At 41.6% G+C, this 19358-nt stretch overlaps 3 protein-coding genes across 3 annotated transcripts; all 3 read right to left on the bottom strand.

Annotated features, from left to right (window-relative positions):
* Positions 1-311: 311 nt before the first annotated feature.
* psmb3 (proteasome 20S subunit beta 3) lies at positions 312-3279 on the bottom strand. The gene is made up of 6 exons (XM_070827646.1): positions 3144-3279; positions 1880-2064; positions 1414-1521; positions 1140-1317; positions 564-658; positions 312-481 (listed from the first exon to the last, which is right to left on the bottom strand). Exons 1-6 carry the CDS (start codon positions 3144-3146, stop codon positions 433-435), a joined length of 618 nt encoding a protein of 205 aa, XP_070683747.1. The 5' UTR covers positions 3147-3279; the 3' UTR covers positions 312-432.
* Positions 3280-3865: 586 nt separating this feature from the next.
* On the bottom strand, positions 3866-8461 carry cwc25 (CWC25 spliceosome associated protein homolog). The gene is made up of 9 exons (XM_070827709.1): positions 8316-8461; positions 7092-7264; positions 6757-6993; positions 6605-6674; positions 6348-6493; positions 6114-6186; positions 5813-6018; positions 4442-4609; positions 3866-4306 (listed from the first exon to the last, which is right to left on the bottom strand). The coding sequence occupies exons 1-9, from the start codon at positions 8331-8333 to the stop codon at positions 4195-4197; spliced, it is 1203 nt and encodes a 400-aa protein (XP_070683810.1). The 5' UTR covers positions 8334-8461; the 3' UTR covers positions 3866-4194.
* Positions 8462-12037: 3576 nt separating this feature from the next.
* Positions 12038-17373, bottom strand: LOC139199376 (transcription factor Sp6-like). The gene is made up of 2 exons (XM_070828438.1): positions 17247-17373; positions 12038-13057 (listed from the first exon to the last, which is right to left on the bottom strand). The coding sequence occupies exon 2, from the start codon at positions 12953-12955 to the stop codon at positions 12038-12040; it is 918 nt and encodes a 305-aa protein (XP_070684539.1). The 5' UTR covers positions 12956-13057; positions 17247-17373.
* Positions 17374-19358: the final 1985 nt, after the last annotated feature.

The raw sequence follows: 19358 nt of genomic DNA, 5'->3' as shown, positions 1-19358 counted from the left end.
CTGTAGTATTACACACCTGTAATGTTTCTCTTCTCTTATCTCAAGTGATTCTAAAGAGGATGAAGCAGCAACAGCAGAGGCAAAAACTGTCCCACCCTTTGGCCCCTAGGATGGGTTCAACTCCCTCTCTGCCTGTCTCAGCTCTACACTGAAAGCTCTCTGTACCTTTAGAGAGAAAACAGTCCAGGCTGTCAAAATCTAAAGAAACTGTAGGTTAAAGTATTTCACCCTGCAGGTTTGATGGAGAACCAGTGAATTTGGTTTAATATTCAACATTACTGACGATGTAGCAAAAACTCCCAACAGTCGAGTTCATTTAAACGTGTTCATTTATTGAACGATATCAATAAGAAAAAAGACAGTAGAAGCATTGTTTTATTATTTTTATACAAAACATCTGTAATTGTTGAAGTGTGGGGAGAAAGTGAAGCTCTAGTCCATCCTGGCCTTCAGAGTTCGTGTGGTGATCTTGTCTTTCTCACTGCAAGAGAAAAGAGAAGGCCGTCAGTCAGTGCTAAACGTCCCTGCTGGCCCGTGCATGCTGCTCTTGTTGTTGTACTTACATAACATGTACGACGACTCCCATGCCAGAGACTGCATCTCTATCAACTGCATTCAGCATCGCCTGGGAGATGGTCTCAAACAGGTCCTCTGGTTCCTGCACATTCAAACGCATTCCTCAAATTAGCTTTCTATGTGAAAACACCGTCTCTTCCAACTTAAATTCCTGCTGTATGAATAATGTGTGAATGTATCGTAAAAGCACAAGTACAGAGCGTTTACCAAAGAAACAGAAGTTTTACTAAAGAATTTCTGTGGAATGACAGAAACCAAGGCAGACCTCATATGCTGCACGACCTTTAACAATTGGCCTCTGTAGCATAAACAGGTGAACAGATAGTGAACAGTGGCGGCTCTTTATTGTGTAAAAACACCGTTCTCACCTCAAGCGGCTAGCCCAGAATTTTAAATATACAGAAGTTAGTAGTAACTACATTTACATGCACCTGCAACCATAACGTGTGCAATATTAGGGGAATATTGATTTGCACATAAATTAACTGGTAGTAACTGTAGTTTAGCATTCAGTAACCAATGTACAGGCAGAAGAGCGACTTCCCTCTTCTCACACTACCTACCATGTCTGGCTCCCACAAAGATTCACACATGCCGTACATCTGCTCCGAGCAGGTGCCGCTCACAACAAAGTCTTCTGTGACCATGGGGCAGCCAATCAAATCCAAGGAGCAGATGAATGGCTCGAGGGTTTTGGGATCTAGTCCAGCGATCACAGGCTCGATGTAGTACGGCCCAAACCTGATGAGCGGATCACATAATTAACCAAATCTTCTTTCACCTCACATGGGAGTATTTACACCTACAAGGACGCCTGCGGCTTTTCAGTGCACTCACCTCCTTTCATACAGCAGGTTGGACACCATACTCATGAAGGTCTTGGGCTTTATCTGACGACCCTCCTTCAGCTCATACAGGTTCAGTCTGAATTTGAGTCTCTGGGCTCTACACAGAAGGCAAAGACGGCTCCAGTTAGCAGTGTTCTTCATCATCGCTTGCATCTTACATTTGATGATGCGCTTCAAAGCAACAAATTCACAGAGAAAGTAAACCGAACTTATTTTTCTTATTAACAGCATCACATATACCAGTTTCCCCTAAAAAAACATGTGATTCTCAGGGATTAATATCGTCAATTTGATAATGAACGCAAGACTCCAGGCTTTCACCAAGTAAGAGTTTGTTGGATCTACAAGTTCGTTTGTAGAGCTTCAAAGAAAACCTAGCTGGCATCCTGCCCTGGTGGTGAAAGAACTGCTCCAACACTTTGAGAGAGAGAGAGACGTGGAGATTAAACACTCACACTGTCTGGACATCAGTGGCCAGCCCAGCCAGTCCAATGTACAGCCGCTCGCCCATGGGGAAGATCTTCAGGAAATCTGTGGTGACCATCTGAGCCTGAATGCCAAACCTTCGGTCCGCAGCTATGGCCACACAGTTCTTCCCCCGCATGGCCATGACGGCCCCTCCGTTATATGACATAATAGACTGGATGAAGGAGGAGAGGGGAGAGGTCAGTCACAAACAGGCAGATCAGTCAGCTGACAGCATCTTTATCAGCAACAGTCAATTAACTGGTAAGACTATTTAAGCAAAAAGGCAATGTGAGCCAATTAAATGTTAATTTCGGCTCTGAAAAAGATTTAAGTAAGTTAGTTATTTAAGTTAAAAGTATTTAAGAATGCAGTGAAAGTGTGTGTAAAAGAACAATAACATACAGTAATGTTTTTTTTTTTACCTCAAAATATACTATCTGAGATATTTATTACATTTAAAAGCAAAAAATCATGTCTCCATTTAATCCATCAGGGTCACTTCAAACTCATTGGTATAGACACGGTGGATTCACTCAACATGGCTTAAATTGAAACTAACAAAAGAAGGAACAACACATTAAAACCTGTAGCTACAGGATAAAGGCTGAAATGATATTTCTGTGAAAGGCATCGTCAGTGGTTGGTTAAAATCTGTTAGTTTATAGGAGACCGTAACATTACGTTACATTAATCAGTTGTCAGGTTTTGACGTTGAGGATTCAGCTAACTTAGCTAACTAGCTAACTAAGCTAACTAAGCTGACAGCGTGTTTTTCAAACGTTAGCTGGTGTTGACAGACACTGAACTGCAACAGTTTTCTTATACAAAGCAAAGTGGCATGAACATGAGTTCAGAAGACTACTGATACACTAATATCAACTTAAACTGCTGCGTTAGTGAAGCTAACGTGCCGCTAACGCTTAGTTAGCTGTTGCGAATTTAGCTTTCCGGCTATTGCCACCTATTGCAACTTAATATTCTGAACAGCAAGATAAAATACATAACTATTAAATATGAAATTATCTGTGGACATTATGGTTACTTGTAGATCCTCGCGTTGAATCTGTTTACAGAGAATATTAGCTTATTAACGTTTGTGTGCATGCTAGAAACACCCTACTATGAGCTACCAACATTAGCTTAGCCAAGCTCTTGTGACTCTAAGCCTGGTTTATTCTTACTCTTGTTAACTAATTTTGAACCACGACCCAACAAAGTATTTTTATATGTTCTAATGGCTGGTGTTCTTACCATCGTGAAGGTTTTCCTGTATTGTCCTAACAAACTCCACTTCTTCTTGGCTATTATGAATGAGCGCTAGCGTCAGTCTGTTTCCTACAGTGACTACACGATTTAGAAACACAGAGATCAGACTAACCCGATTCTCTTACGTCATCTGTTTCCGCAAAGTTAATTGGCTGGACGAGCGGCATCCGGCAAAAAGCGCTGCTATCATTGGAGGACGTGTGCAGTAACCCGCAGTGCTTACATAGTTTGTTTGAGGCATATTAAAGTGAAATTAAAACCGTGTTAGATTTTGGGGGGATGCTTCTAAAACTGGACTAAGAGTCTAGGTTTACTGATGTAATCGGTTCATCTCAACTGTTATATGTGTTATAATGAATAAGAATTATTCATTTAGTACAAATAGCTACGTGAGACAAGATAACCACCTATCCACGTCTGCTCAACTATTAGCACCATAAATTACATAAACAATGAATTATTAAAATTGTATATTCTACTTGTGAGGATTTTTAAAACTGTACATTTTACATCCTAATAACTGTTGCACTCAAACTAAATTGAGCTTGGACACAAAAGATAAAACAGAGACCATGACCTGTTCCAGTGTTGATGAATATTTGATTTGAATATTTCAAGGTTATGTTCAAAGGTGTGTTTTATCTGGCCGTATCTGAATGACAAAGTATCTCCACTGACTACAGAGAAAACAAATAATGGTGCTCTGGAGGTATGTTTTTATTTCAGTTGCTACCCACAGGAGAACACTGATATATTACAAAAAACTCTGGGATAAAAACAGGTCTATACTGTAAAAACAAAAACAATATGCTGTACAAAGTTCAGATGACGTGAACCTTAAAGTGGTACCGAGAACAGATCAGCCATGGTGGGCCTTTTCTAACATTATGTACACATTGTGGAAACTGCTTCTCAAAATAACAGCCATGAGTGGGCGTGTTGTTCCCAGGTCGAACTCAAGACAGATTGTATTCAACGCATGAATACACGGTCTGTTCCATCAGTTCAGTTTATCTGTATGAGAAATGTTGTGTCTTCATCTCTTCATGAAGTTGTCCAGGGAGGCTGCCGTCCTCTGAATGGAGTGGATGTTCCTCTTCACCCGGTCTTCTAGGGAGGAGCTGGCAGCACTCGCTAGCTTCATGTCACTGCAAGAGGGAACAGTGATTGGTAAGAGGTTAGAAATAGGAGAAAGATCAGGACGTTTAAAACAGAACAGGAGACACGTGTCCAAAAACGTCACATCCCCTGATATTCTGTGTCCATATGGCTCTGGAACTTACTGGATGAAGCCAGCATGGCGGTCATGCTTGGCATTTTGTTCCCGTTGCTTTTCTTGCTCGTCTTGCCTCTTGTATCTCTTCACATTGTTCTCCCTGTCCTCCTCCCTCTGCTTGGCCTGCTCCATCATCTCCCGCCTTTTGCGCTCCAGCTCTTCTGCAGAGAGCTTTCTACATTAGACAGAAGAAAAAAAGATTACTGGAATCCATTCAGTGTGGGAAGTGATTACAATAATTCTCTAAATACCTGATTATTATTAACATTTTCGGATTACATCAACTCAAATGTCAGAGTATGCAAAAATATGATAAGTGAACTGGTTCAAGTTTTGCTGCACCCTCAGGAGTTATTTCTTATTATTGCGTATATGTGTTTATCAAACCAAGCATCTGTACCAGCATTTTGAGACAAATGCTGCAGTGACCCATCTGTTTGATGGCAAATAGTCTCATATTTTGAATCTACTTCCACAATCTGCTGTGAAAACAATGACTCAAAATGCTAAAAGACAGAGCACTGATATCCCTGACAACATCATCCTTTCTGATGGGTAACTGAATCCATTATATCCATCTATGGTCTCTTCAAAGCCACCTGGGAGTTGCTAGTCTAACACAGCCTCAATCTGTGTTATTGTGTGACTTTGTTTTTTTAAATGATTAGTTTGGATCTGAATTAACATGTTAAAACACAAGTCACAGCAGCTACACTGGCAACTCCCATGTTCTGTGAGGTAAAATGACTGAATGAATTTTTGTCAATGAAGTTTGGCGGCTTTGAAGGGAGCAATATAACAGCTTCAGTTCTTTGTCAGAAAAGGCTTATTCTAAATATAACAATATTGATATTTTAGCTGGGCCTTCGTTAGGTGGCTAAAATGTGTTTTTCTGTTGCCCCCGGCTACAGCATTACACTGCTTGGCTTCCATGCCAGGGCTGTGGCTCAAAGGATGAGTGGGTCGTCGATTCGATCCCCGGCTCCTATGAGTCAGTCTCAGCTTCAGTGTGTGAATGTGTGTGAAAGAATGGACTCCTCCTGAATGAATGATGTGTGAACGGGTGAATGAGGATGTGATCTAAAAGTGCTTTGAGTGGTCGAAATGACTAGACGAATACAGACCATTTACTCCAACCTGCTTCTCCAAACTGAACACAACCGACTGTAGGTGCTCCAGTGACTATGGATAAGTACCCCATCCAACCCCAATTCATACAGTCTGAACTATCCCTTTGAGACTGAATACTGGTGGAAAACTTCAACATTGTAATCTGATGGGGAACAGGTCAGGTCAGGTCAGGATGAAGGATGTATGACTATAATCAATATGAATTAAATTAGAATAATGGCCTTCCTGGAGCCCCGTGAAGTCTTACTTAGACACGGCGTGCCTCTGCCTGTGGTAGCGCTCTCTCTGTGGGCTGGAGGCTCTGGGCTGGACCTTCCTGTCGCCTCTCTGTGAGGAGGAGGAGCTGGAGTGATTCTCCCGGTTGTTCCTGTGAGGCGATCGGGAACGGCTCCTCTCGTGGCGCCCTGAGTGGTTGGAGGGAGCCGAGGACTGGTGATGTCTGCCAGCGGGGAGCTGAGAGGAGAAGCTCAACCGTTAGAGGACTTATCAGGGTTCTGGTGCAGAGACAGAAACTCCAGAATGCATCATATATAGTGCTGCTCACTGACCTGCAGGCCATAGCCTGGAACATGGTGGGAGCGAGACTTGGTGTCTGCTGAGGATCCGTCTTGTGAATGTGACCTAAAAATAGATGAAATGAGATATTTAAATCTATTTCCTTGATTGAATTGATAGTATTTAGTAACAGAGTGAATTCTATTATACAAACCTGGTATCTTTGGACCAGACATCATTTGTATGCAGTATGTTCCAACAATATCATAAATAATCTCCATGTATACCTGTGTTTTTTCTCGGCCTCATCGGAGCTTGAACTTGAACTCCTTCTCTTGTGCTTCTTTTCCTTTCTCCTCTCTTTGTCTTTCTTCTCCTTTTTATCCTTCTTCCTCTTCTTTTTCTTGTCTTTCTTGTCGAGATTCTGGCGCAGCTGTAAATTCACAAATTCAAGAAGAGCAGTACATGTACATGTCAGCCATGTGAGAGTTGGTTATTTACAGTTAAATCATCAAAATCGGAACAAAAACATTGGTAATTTTACCATTTCTTTAATTTTCTTCATCTTCACTGGATTAGTCAACACCTCCCTCTTCTTTTCTTCTTCACGTTTCCTTCAGAAAACAAACAAAACATTAATTACATGATTTGCAACTTGTAGCACAAATTATGGTAAGACCTAATGCGTGTGCTTACCTGATTTCAAACAGGGGGTCTTCCCTGATCTTGGCAGCCAGATCAAGGTTGGAGGCAGGAGTGCTGGGGTTGAAGATGGACCCGGGCAGGAGGCCAGTCTCAGCTGATGGACCGCTCTCAGGCTCCTCATATTGATCTGTGATTTGCTTGTCAATGGGACGTCCCAGCAGATACTCATCTCTGGACACCTGGCCTGCAGGGCCCTGGTACATCCAGTCCAGGCGATCATCCCTCTTTCTGTCATCAGCATAGAGATATGAGATATGAGACTTAAGCATTCTGGGTTTTTTTTCTCCATCTTAACCCACAAAACAATTTTCATGATGAGAACTAACTTGATGGCACCGGTTTCCTCTGCAAATCTTGTAATTTCTTCTCGGGCTCGTTCATCTTTCAGTTCTTTCTGGAGCTCCTCAATCTTCTTGCGTTCAGCCTCGTGTTTCTGTTCGGCTTTCCAAACACGCTCAATGTTCTTCATAGTCTGGGGATGCCAGCTCTTTTTCAAGTTCTGGCACAAGACAAGGTTGAAGACATCAGTGGTGGAATGAAATTAAGCGCATGTAATCATCTCCTGTACTTAAGTACAGATTTTAAATCTTTTTCATTCAACTTTCTACTTCTAGTCCACTACGCCCTGGATGGAAGTACTGTACTTTTAATGATAATTAGACCATTGACAGAAAATTTATCAGCAACGTTTGACTGGTTGGAATGTTGGTTGGACAAAACAAGTATTTTCACAATCTTACAGACCAGACAATCACTTTATGGAGAAAATAATCAGGAGATTAATCCAAAATGAAAATCATTAGCTGCAGTTTGATGCTAAATTATTGAAAATTAGCTCTACCTCAACCAACTCCAGCAGTGAAATCCTGCTTTTACATGAAGGCATGATGAATAATAATCTGATGATATATAAGAGCAGTACAGCAGTCACAGGGGGACCTTTTCCACACAATCATTTTTTTCTTCAGTAAAATATTTAATGCAGGACTTTTACTCGTGAGAGAGGATTCACAGTGTGGCATTGGTACTTTTACAACAGTACAGTATTTGAATACTTTCTTCATCACTGGAGGACATTTAGTTGCTGTATGTATGAAGACTAACGTCATCTTAACATTGTTACCACGTAAACACAGACAGTGAGTATAAAACTCTAACATACACACATAAACACTCAGTATTGATCTAGGGATCCATAAGCTCTTCAGGTATATTCAGAACAGAAATGATTTATTCTAAAGCAGAATATATCAGAAGTTATCTCACAGGTTACTGTTGACTCACATCTAATGCTCACTTAGTTGACGTTAACGTTAAGCTAACGCAAACTAGCTGGCAGCTATTGAAACAGATAATAAAATATAAGAACGAGACACGACCAGAGTTAAAGTGAGTATCGCTGAACTGAACTGTGACGTGCTGTAACAGCTGTTTAGACACAATTAAGCAAACGAACATCTTAAAACATCCATATTGTAAATGGAGGCTGGTATCATCGGTCTCTGGATACCACAGAAATCGCCTGTTGAAGAGGAGAAGCTCCTACTTACCAGATCGCCGCCCCCCATCTTGAAATATTCGTCGTCTGGTCCAACCAAAAACAGAAATAGACAAATATCTCCTTGAAACTATAAAGGTGGAACAACAAAAGTTCAACGCCAACTAACTAGAAAATGGAGCCACCTCCGCGGCTCGATGTGTTTTATGTATTTCCTGTTTTGTAGTCTTCAATTTCCGGTTCCAGACCGTGGTGCCTTCATGTACCCGTCGTAAACTCGTAATAAAGACTGACGATACAAGGTTTCGAAAAAATCACCAACAGTGACACCATTGAAGCACGGCCACACCATCACACCTCCTCCTCCATGTTTCTAGGTGGGAACCACACATGTAGAAACCATCCTCATGGCGGATGGAACCAAAAATCTCCAAATTTGGCTCAGCAGACCAAAGTACAGATTTCCACTGGAATAATGTCTGTTCTTTTTGTTTCTTGGCCAAAGCAGCTCTCTTCTTCTTCTTTTTCTTCTTCTTCTTCTCTGAACAGTTGATGATGAGATGTCTGCTACTTGAACTCTGTGAAGCATTCATGTGGGCTCTACTCTGAGGTTCTGTTCATTTGCAGTTTCTGAGGCTGGTAACTAATTTATCTTCTGCAGCAGAGGTAACTCTTGGTCTTCCTTTCCTGGGGGGTCCTTATGAGAGCCACTTTCATTATAGCGTTTGATGGTTTTTGCGACTGCACTTGAGGATACAGTCTTTGTTCTTGAAATTGTTCAGACTGACTGACCTTCATATGTTAAAGTAATGACGTTGTTTCTCTTTACTTTGTTGAGAGGTTCCAGGTGCCATGATATGGACTAGAACAGGAGGTAAATAGGGCTGTTCACTGTGTAGGACTGTGTACCAGCCCTTCCTCTGCACAACACAGCCGATGGGCTAAAATACATTAAGAAGGCAAGAAATTCCACAAATGTACTCTTGACAAGTTGACAAGATGAGTGTGTCAATTAAAAAAAAACATCCAGGTGACGACATCAGGAAGCTGATGACAGCTTTGCTCACTCTTGGCATTAACTCGGTTGAAGCAAAAGGTGGTTACTGTGAAGAATGTAAAATATAAAACATATTCTGGTCTGTTTAATATTTTACTGTTTACTACATAATTCCATATGTATCCCTTCATAGTTTTGATGTCTTCAATATACAAATTTAGAAAATAATAAAACCACTGATTGAGATAAATCACACTGTCACAATCATTTCATGAGAAGAGGTAAAAAAACATTTGATTCCAACTTTATGGGCAACAGTGTATATATAACATCTTGAAATCATGTAGACTATATACAATTTCTAAAAACACCAACTAACTTTTTCTTCTGCTACCTGTACTTCTAGAAATGTTAATAATAATAATAATAATAATAATAAAAGATTCAACATGGACACAGAATATAGTTTTTTATTTAATGAAGGACAATAATAGATAAATACAAGTTATTACACCATGATATTTAACTTATTAAAAGTTTTAGAACTTATTTTATTACAGTCAACTAAAACATTTACTACATCAACCAATTAAAAAAAGATGTCCATCTTGTTCTACTGACCAACATAAACGACTATCTATAACAACATCAACAAAAATTAATAATAGTAGCCAATACACAAGAATTGACTAATGTTTAAGCACTGTCTTATTCCGTTTCTTATCTTCTACACATAAATACAGCAATCGTGAGCCTCCAATAATGCAAGCTCCCTAATATATAGAAACCTCAGCCTACTGTCTGTGATGGTTTACATGCATCCTAAGAGTGTTTTAAACTGTAAAGCTCTTCACACTGCTTACTACAGAACTATTGTTCACATAATATTGATTATGAAAGTAAACTATTCAAAACAAATGACCTAAACAATATCTGATGCTCATGTTGTTCAACTATATTTTATTTCATTTACTGGACAGTCTTTCTCAGCATAGTTGTCATGTTTCAAATGTTGAATGATTTGTCGGTTTCAGTGAAAACTGCAGACACACCAACAGCTTTTTAATAAAATGTGTTGAGAGGCGACACTTCACGCATTCTTTGTGGGCTACAGCTTGATCCGACACGCAAATGATTATCGAGCTGAGGATGTAGACATGATGAGGTACACCTGGATAGTAGTGGTGGAACAACCTTCTGCTTCCACCACCTGATCCTTCTGAGGCACAAATTTAAGGTACGCTCTTTCCAAATTTTCTGTGTCACATTTTTGATCTGAACTTAGGGCCAGCAGAACAAGCTGTAAATACGACTGACATATTGCCATCATAAAAGGAAGCTATGGCGAATATGTATATGTATATATATGCAGAACCAGAGCAATGTTTGCATCCATTAGGAGTTGTGTTTCTTTTGGGTTGCGAAGCCAGATAACCAAAATAATGAGCTCAAAGAGGCTAAAACATAGCATCGTCAGTAGAGCTGAGGGGAGCTGCAGAGATGAGTGATAATTCTCTGTGAGTTCATCACCACGAGGGAGTAGTTTGATCCCCTGGTGATGTAAAAACTGTATTAGTGCAGCTTTGAATCTGTCCAGAAGGTTCACTGAGCAGCAGCAGCAGTGTGTAATGTTAGCAGGGTGGGCAAATACAATCATAGTCACCAGCATGTAGAAGCAGACACCAGGATTCATTTGACCAGGCAGCAATCTCTCCACGTCCAGGTTTGGTGATCATGATGCTCAGTGGAGGGTGTCACTTACCACATTTCATTTTTCAGGTTCAGTTAGTTGTGATTGTTTCACATCATTGTCGCACTCAATGGTTCTTTGAACTGTCGTGTTTTACCTGGTAACCTGAACCAGTGTTCACATTCTCTACTACATGATCACTAAGGTGGTGACAGAAACCATAATTTTAGGTAAATACTAGCCTTTGTAGTGCACAGAATGCCAATATTTATATTATATTATATTATATTATACTATATTATATTATATTGTATTATATTATATTATATTACTGTGTCAGCAGTACATCAACATGACAGCATGCTGCCAAAGCATAGTATTATTGCCTGTTACTTTTTTGTGTTAATGTTTGTTTCATTACTTACATACCAACATACACACAGTTTTGTGACATGAACTGTCCCATTGACAACCATCCAAATGGCCACTGACCTTTTCAGAATGCTCTTTTATACTCCAGTGTCTTATCAGCAGGTCACACACATAAGGCAACAGTGTGAAACAAAAACAAAACATCACTGTCTCCTTTCTCTATTCAAAAACATGCTGCCTTTGAAATTGGAAATGAAACTGTGTTGGAGGCAAACCTTTCTTGAACTCCTCCAGTAACACATTTGATGCATTTTACTGTAAACAAGTTAACAAGCCGCCTTCAGTTGATCTCATCGCAGTCTCTTGATCTGGTGGTGGTAGTAGCTCTAGCAGCAATGGAAGTCCAGCAACGGGCTGCGGCTTCAGCTTGGTTGCCTCCTTAGCCACCTTTCACTTAAGTACACAGATCCGTTTTATCTACAGTCAGTAAAATTCCTGTTTTTTTTCTGTCATAACTGAGTTAGCCCAGTTTATAAATTCACAGAACCAGAGATGGATACTTTCTGGTCCACCCAACTTTCATTGATAAAAGTCTGTCCGAACCTTTTTTTTTTTAAATTCTCTATTCTATTCTAAAACTATGGCACCTCTCTGCCAGAGGGGGGAACAAATGGTAAACCTTTAACTGCAAAAAATTCTTCTGAAAGTGATGACTTTAGCCAGACTGCTCTGTCACACTGGAGACCGAGGGGTCTGTCTCACATTTCAGCTTCAGAGGAGGCTCTGTGGTGTCAGATGCAGATACATTTGAGGACGGCTGAGGAGGTGTAGGTGCATCAAAGCCCTTATCCATCCTCCCGTCTCCATTTACCCTCTCCTCCCCATGTCCTGGCGGGGACTCGTGTGTGCGCATGTGCTTGGCCAGGTGGTCATTGCGCATGAACACTCTAGGACATAATGCACAGCTGAACTTCTTAGCACCAGTGTGTGTCTGCAGGTGCCGCTGCAGTTCGTCAGAGCGTGTGAATCTCTTGCCGCAGAAGAGCCAGTTGCAGACAAACGGCCGGTCCCCGCTGTGCCACCGTAGGTGAGCCTTCAGGTGGGAGGTCTTGGCGTAGGCTTTGCCACAGCCAGGGATGTGACAGTTGTGCATGTGCTTCCTCCGGCTGTCGTCAGTGCTCTGGCCCAGCTGTTCAGCATGGACACAGTTGGGGCAACGACACGCAGCCTGGCCGGCGCCTCTGGACGAGGAGCGACGCTGGGGCTTGGGGCGGGCTGAGACAACATTCTCCTGTGGTTCCTCCAGGGAGAATGGTTCTTGCTGCAGCATTTCAGGGGCCAGTGGCTCCATCTTGAAGCCATCCTGGGGGAAGAGGTGGGATGCATGTGAGGCTGGGGCGTGTTGAGCTGCAGGAAGGGTGCACAGCTGCGGATCAGAGCCGTAGGGCCCTAAAGAGGGCTGCAACCCCATGGAGCCCCCTGGACTCAGGCCGACACTCTGCCCCGTCTGCAGGTCTATCCAGCTCCCTGGTTGGACGTCCCTGTGGAGGTCCCACCAGGATGGGATGTTCATGTCTTCTGAGCTGCCACTAGGTGGTGCTGTCCGTAACCACGGCTCGTAGGGGTGGGCCATGTGAGCAGCTGGTGCAGGTGCAAAGCGGTTGATGAGTTGTTCACTATCTTTAGGGTACCGCTGAGAGGATTACCACATATTAGTAGAGAGATGCAAAAAAACCTGCAGAAAGAAAGAACAGACAAACTGTTATCTCAGCTTTTCTCCCTCAGTAGCATTTTCTCTGTGACTTCACCGAACCACATGCAGTGACACTGAAGTGTTGAGGTCATTTTTTCTAGGCTTTGAAATGACTCAGCTTCTGCTGATCTAACATTTCAGAACTTCAGAGGTGCAGACACTCAGGCCTAAATCCTCCTGTCTACAACATTTAAATAACCAAGCCAGCGCACCTCCTTCATTGCCATGGATACTGCAGTTCTCACGCTGCGTGGCCGTGGAGACAGAAGAGAGGGGGAGACAGACGTGTCCAGGCAGAAGCCTGCCACATGCATCCGCTGCCAGGTACTTCCCATGGAGGACAGTCAAAGACAAGCGCAAAGAAAACAACATCATCGGCCCTGTGCAGAGGCAGAGGCAGAGGCAGCGCCGGGGGGAGGGACGAGAGTGAAGGGGAGTGTTGACAGGAGAGCAGTTTGGTAAAGGAAGAAGTTCCAGGGAGGTATGGCTGCAGGCCAAAGTCTATTTGTATGTCTCTGAGGTTTGTGGAGATGAAACCTGGCAGACAGGAGAACCAGTTTTTTATAAATCACACATGATTTACAACAACAGCCCTCCAGGCAAGTTACAAAAGGAGCCCCGTAAAACACCCCGCCTCTTACACACTGGCGGCAGAAAGCATCAGCAGTTGCAGACTGACGGAATTCAGAAGCCTGAGAATGGGAGTCCAACAATAACATGAGAACAATTACTTTATCTATATAATTATGTGCACACGTTCTGAAACAGCATCCTGTCCTCAACACATTTCAGGTATGTACACTTGTACATACCTCAACAGTGTCAGTCAGCAGGGGGAGGGGCTCTTGTTTCCAAAGGTGACACAAAGCCTGTTAAAGTTGTACAAGTCTGCCAGTCTGCATGACTTGTGCTTGGCTCCAAACATGTCCAAGCCCCAAACAATCCTGTTGACTTCCACCACACCCCCATCCTGGAACATCTACAATTATCTTTACAGCAGGAAACAGTAAAGTCGTCTGAATCTTTAGTCTCGAGATCACTTGTTATGCTACGTGGGCTGTGTGATACGACGATACGTATTGTGTGATGACAGAAAAATGTCTACTGTTTCAAATTATGCTCTATCGTTAATTTTGTCACGTTGCAAATCACAGTAGCTCCCACGGCATCGATCCCCAAGAGCCGACTGGGCCATGGAATACACAGAAAACATGATATGTCATGATGTGTATTGTTATCTGGATATGAAGTGACCTATATTGTGATGTGAGATTTTAGTGATAAAACAAGGTCACCCAGAAACAAGAAGTCAAGCTCCAGTGGAAGACGTACAGGCCTGATGTGTAGATCCATTAGGTTCAGTGGGAGCACACAGGTGGTGTCACTGTGACTGACAGTGGAGGAGCAGATCTCAATCTGTTGAGTCAATATGGCAAAACTAAGAGCCTTAAACTTCCCTCTGTTCAGTCAAACCCACTCAGAGATGCTTTCTAGTTGCAATGAAATCGTAAAGCAATTAGTTTGGAATTCCTTAATGAAAGGTCTGGTGTTAAAGGTCAAGCTGATTTATTTCATGTCGGCCTGGAGCCAGAGCTGCTCTGTAATTTTTTGGGAATGCGACTCAGACGCACAGTGGAGCGGTCTCCCCAGCTCCACTCTTACTGAGATGGCTATAAACTACCAGCAGCATCCTCCTCCGTTTGCCAAAGTGCTGGGAGCGCTACGAGCTCCTAAGGGAAACAGCTGGAAGAGGGGGGCCCCCGGGGGGACGGCAGCCTGGGAGGAGGAGGATGCTGCAGAGCAATGACAGAGCTCTGGTCATAAAACCTGCCCGACCAAGACCCAGCACAGCCCCACGTTTACAAGTCTGCCAGCGGGAAGAGGCCCAGAGAGGGAGCTTTTCTCTTCGTGGTATATTATAAAATGAAAACGCCACAGTACTAGTGCACTGTTTTTCTTCTCACACACCTGATTGTATTTGTCACCCCGTGTTTCTGATTCGAGAACCTAATGATTTCCCAACTGAAGCTTCCCTTTTGCAGGCCGCTGGTTTGCACTGTTCCAAGACTACATTTTGAAGTCAGTTTTGCAGAATAATTTACAGTCAAAGTTTAATCCTCATTTTATCTCCCATCCTATCTCTCTCCAAACATAGAGTAACACAAACAAGCCCGTTTGGGTCAAATGGCATTCACAAGTTCTTTTTTTAACTTCCTTGGAAGACAAGATGGGTGGAGTGGAACACATCAGTTCAGCAGGGGTCAGAGGAGCGTACCGCGATGAGCTGCAAGCACTTTTTGTGTCAAAATCCAAACTTTCCGCGTTTAGTGTGTTAGCCATGTGAGGGGAAATGCTTGACATCACCACAAAACTTTAAAACACGTTGAAACAAACACAAAGTCGAGGTGTCATGATCAAAGTCTGACTGCAAAAATCTTAATGAGACTTAATAGTTAGAACTTGATTTTAAAGTAAAATGCTGTTTGCACATGTGAGCGAAGGTTTAAGTTAGTGACACCCTGAGCTCGAGCTGGAAGGCCAATCTCTGCACTAACTGTATGATTAAGTGCACAGATGGGTGACAGCTTTACATTCTCAGTGATTTAGGAGTCTGTGTGACGCTGATTCACACACAATGGTGGAAATGACATTCTCCGCTTCATACTGTACGTCAGTATCTACAGCAGCTCTCCTGATGACAGATCCATCTGTTCTGTGCAGCCAAAAAACTTTTTTTTTTTTACTGAGAGTTTTTTTTTTTTTTTTACATGTTTAACACATATTCTTAATAAAAAATGATGTTGTGTCAAAATGTATGTTATAATGGCCCCCAAGATTTAATATCAACCACACAGACAGGGTTTATTAAACACGAGATGTGTAAAATGTGACGTCTGCTCCCCCGGATTAAATAGAAATTAAAATTTAGTTCTCTATCAAATTTGTCAAGATATGTGCATACAGTGGTGGAACGTTACAGAGAATCTTTACATAAGTACAGGGCTTACATTTTGAGGTATTTGAACTTTACTTGAGTATTTCAATTCTACTTTATATGATATATGTAATGTATTACATTTAGTAAATTATAGTTTTCAGATAAAAAAATGTACATACAAAACATATGATCAGTTTATAAAAAAGGATGCATATTACATATTCACATATTAAAACATCAGCAATAATGATCCAGTAATATGATAATACAACGCACTGACAGAAGCTGTTTTATTTTTGATACTTAAAGACCAACCTGTTGCTAATACTTCTGTGATCCAACAGAACAGTTTGCTACTTTAAACTGAAGTATATTTTTTGAGTGAAATCTTCCACCGCTGCCGACTGTATATACGTACACCTTATCAAGACTTTTGAAATACTCAGCAATCACTACAATCATGAAAAAAAAAACAACCTTCCTTAGCAAGCATAATGATTAAAAGCTCCAATCAGACAGCCCAGACTGGTGTGCAAACACATTAACTGTGTCATTCAATCCAAATCCCATGGGCACTTTTTTAATAACTGTTTGCTCTAAATAATTAATCTGTGGATCATTTAAAATCTTCTTCCTCTTTGTATGTGAATTTTATTGGGGATTATTCCCACAGGTAACAAGGAAAAGGAAATAATTTTTTAACAAGAGAAAAGAGGAGCAATAAAAACAGCATTAAAGTACAGATTCCAATACTGATCAAGTATTGATTCCTTTTTCATAAGAGCTATACAGCTGTGGTGCAGAATGTGGTCACTGCTTGATACAGAAAATGTGCACAGCTGTTTTTATCTGAGTAAATGACACACGGACCCTCCACACCTACAGGCTCCTACTGAACTGTCTTAACTACAAGTTTATTTTATTCTCCAAAATGCAGAACAAGGATTAAAACTCATAAAGCTAGATATCTCTTCTGTGGTCTCACAGGAGTTTTGTTCTAAATGTTCAGTTTATTGAGACTGTTTTTGCTCTCAAAAGGAAATCACTCGTGTATTTTCTCATGTATGTGCTTACAGCTCCCTGTGGCTGAGCTGCAGCCTGAAGGACTGACTCATACAGTCAGTAGTGTGGTGATCACGGGAGATCAGCTCATCTCCAGCCCGGGTCACGTACACAGACACGGTAAGGCGTACAGTAGGTCGCAGTGATAGCAGATGTGAATTCCTGAGTTACCTGTTTGCCCTTGGAGCTGCCGCTGTTCTTATTTTCTTTTTGGAATAAATGCACCTTGGTTGGAGGAACCTTGCCCCGGCTCAGCTCTGATGCTTCTTCCTTTCGTCGAAAAACGCGCACAGAAAAATAATATCCTCATCATATCTCATCTGCTTTTCTCAGTCGCAGACGGCCAAGGTGAGACAACATCGGTGTTTTGGCGCACAGGTAAGCAGCACTCTGAGGAGTGACAAACTTTGTGATAGGCTGCGCGTCTTGAGTCCCTGCAGGCTCCGCCCCCCCCCACCACCCCCACCAGGCGCTGCTGTCTCCCCCTCTGAAGATGCGCCCTCCTCGGCTGGAGCTCAGGAGACAGCACGGGGGGCAGCGGGACGGTGTGTCAGCGCTGCCACATGTCCACATGTCTCCCATCCCATGTATTGCAAATTATGTGTAGAAAACTTTCATCTGTCTGTCTTCTGTTTGAACAACTCAAACAAGAACAATAGAAATAGCTCAACACAACTAATATTACATTGGCTGCTCCGAATTCAACACATTATGCCACTTTTACTGACTGCTGCTGTCTCAAAATGATTCAACCCCCTGAACAGAATATCTAATAAGAACACAAAATCAGGTGTTGGCCAGGACTGGCCAGGGGTTTGTGCACAGTGACGACCGGTTTCATGTTATGGGTAAGTCAAGAGAATTGTTAAGAGAGGAGATCGTTGCCTTGCACCAACAAGGGAAAGGATAGAGACAGATACCAAAGGCGCTGAATGTTCCTAGAGATGCTGTTGGAAGCATACTTCAAAAGTTCAGAGCTAAAGGAACTCTGGCAAGCAAGTGCAGCAAGACTTGGTGGCAGCAGGCACTGAGGTCTCACTTTCTACAGTAAGGTGTATAGTAAACGCTGCAGTCCTCCAGGATGTGCACCAATACTGACCCAAAATAACAAGACAATATGTATGAAACCATGTAGATAAGCCGCAGAAGTTTTGGGGTTCTGCTCTGTGGAGCGATGAAACAACACTAGAACCTTTCAGGTCTCTGGATCAGCGGTATGTCTGGAGGAGGAAGACTGAGGCAGACACTGAACACAACAGCCTGCCTCCAGTGAAGCATGACGGTGGCTCAGTGATGTTCTGAGGCTGCTTTGCTTCTTCTGGCTCTGGAAACCTGCAGCGTTTGGAGGGCAACATGGATTCAATCAAGTAAAAGTAACAAATGCATTCCTAAGTCCCACCTATTGCTTATATCTTGCTGTGTCTTATTGCTCTTATTATTTTATAACGTATGTAGTCTTTATTAAACAAAGCTCTGCCAGGACTATCATGAGTACTAAAAAAATTCCCATTCAAACTATTTGAATTCTACATGGTTCAGCCTTTCTGTCTGAGATCTGCAGGTACTTAAATACTTATATAATATAATATTACTAGTATAGCATGTCCAGTAATATTTGGAGTAATGTACTTTTTACTTCACTTGATCACTCGTTACTTTTCAGATAAAGTATTAAGCTTAATAATACTAGATTAAACTAATCATATAAAGTATATGAAGCAGTAAAAAGAAGTTCCACTCTGACAAACATTAACCATCAATAGCATTCATCTAAACGTTAATGCCTTTATAATAATACTTTTACTTTTGATACTTCAAGTACATTTGTTTTCTAAACATATCGTACTTTTACAGCAGAAGAATTCTTCTTGTGCTACTGTCAGCAATGGGACAACAAAAAGATTCAAAGAACAACACCTTTAATACTGAAGAGCTGAAGTATCGGGGCAGTCTGTTATTTCAGCAGGATGTATATCGAGATAAATAACTCAGAGTTAGCAAGTAAAAAAAAAGCTATTGTAACTTTTTTTGCATCAAAGTTATATACCTTTGAAATAGCAATGTGGTTAAGTTTAACATTTTCCTGTTAAATTACCTTACCTTTTATCTTTATTTATTAAATCATAACAGTTTTTTCTTATTCCTAGTCGAGATGAGATATTTGATCTATGAAATGGATAATTCTCTCATAACCATTTTACTTAATTTCTGCTATTTCTAAGAGACACACTATTTAATGCAACACTATTAAAATAAATGAAATACTATTTAATGAATACAAGA

Source organism: Pempheris klunzingeri, chromosome 3 (assembly GCF_042242105.1).
Source record: "Pempheris klunzingeri isolate RE-2024b chromosome 3, fPemKlu1.hap1, whole genome shotgun sequence".
In the NCBI taxonomy this organism is placed as follows: domain Eukaryota; kingdom Metazoa; phylum Chordata; class Actinopteri; order Acropomatiformes; family Pempheridae; genus Pempheris; species Pempheris klunzingeri.
Note: the sequence above shows the minus strand (reverse complement) of the source record. Positions and strands in the feature narration are given on the sequence as shown.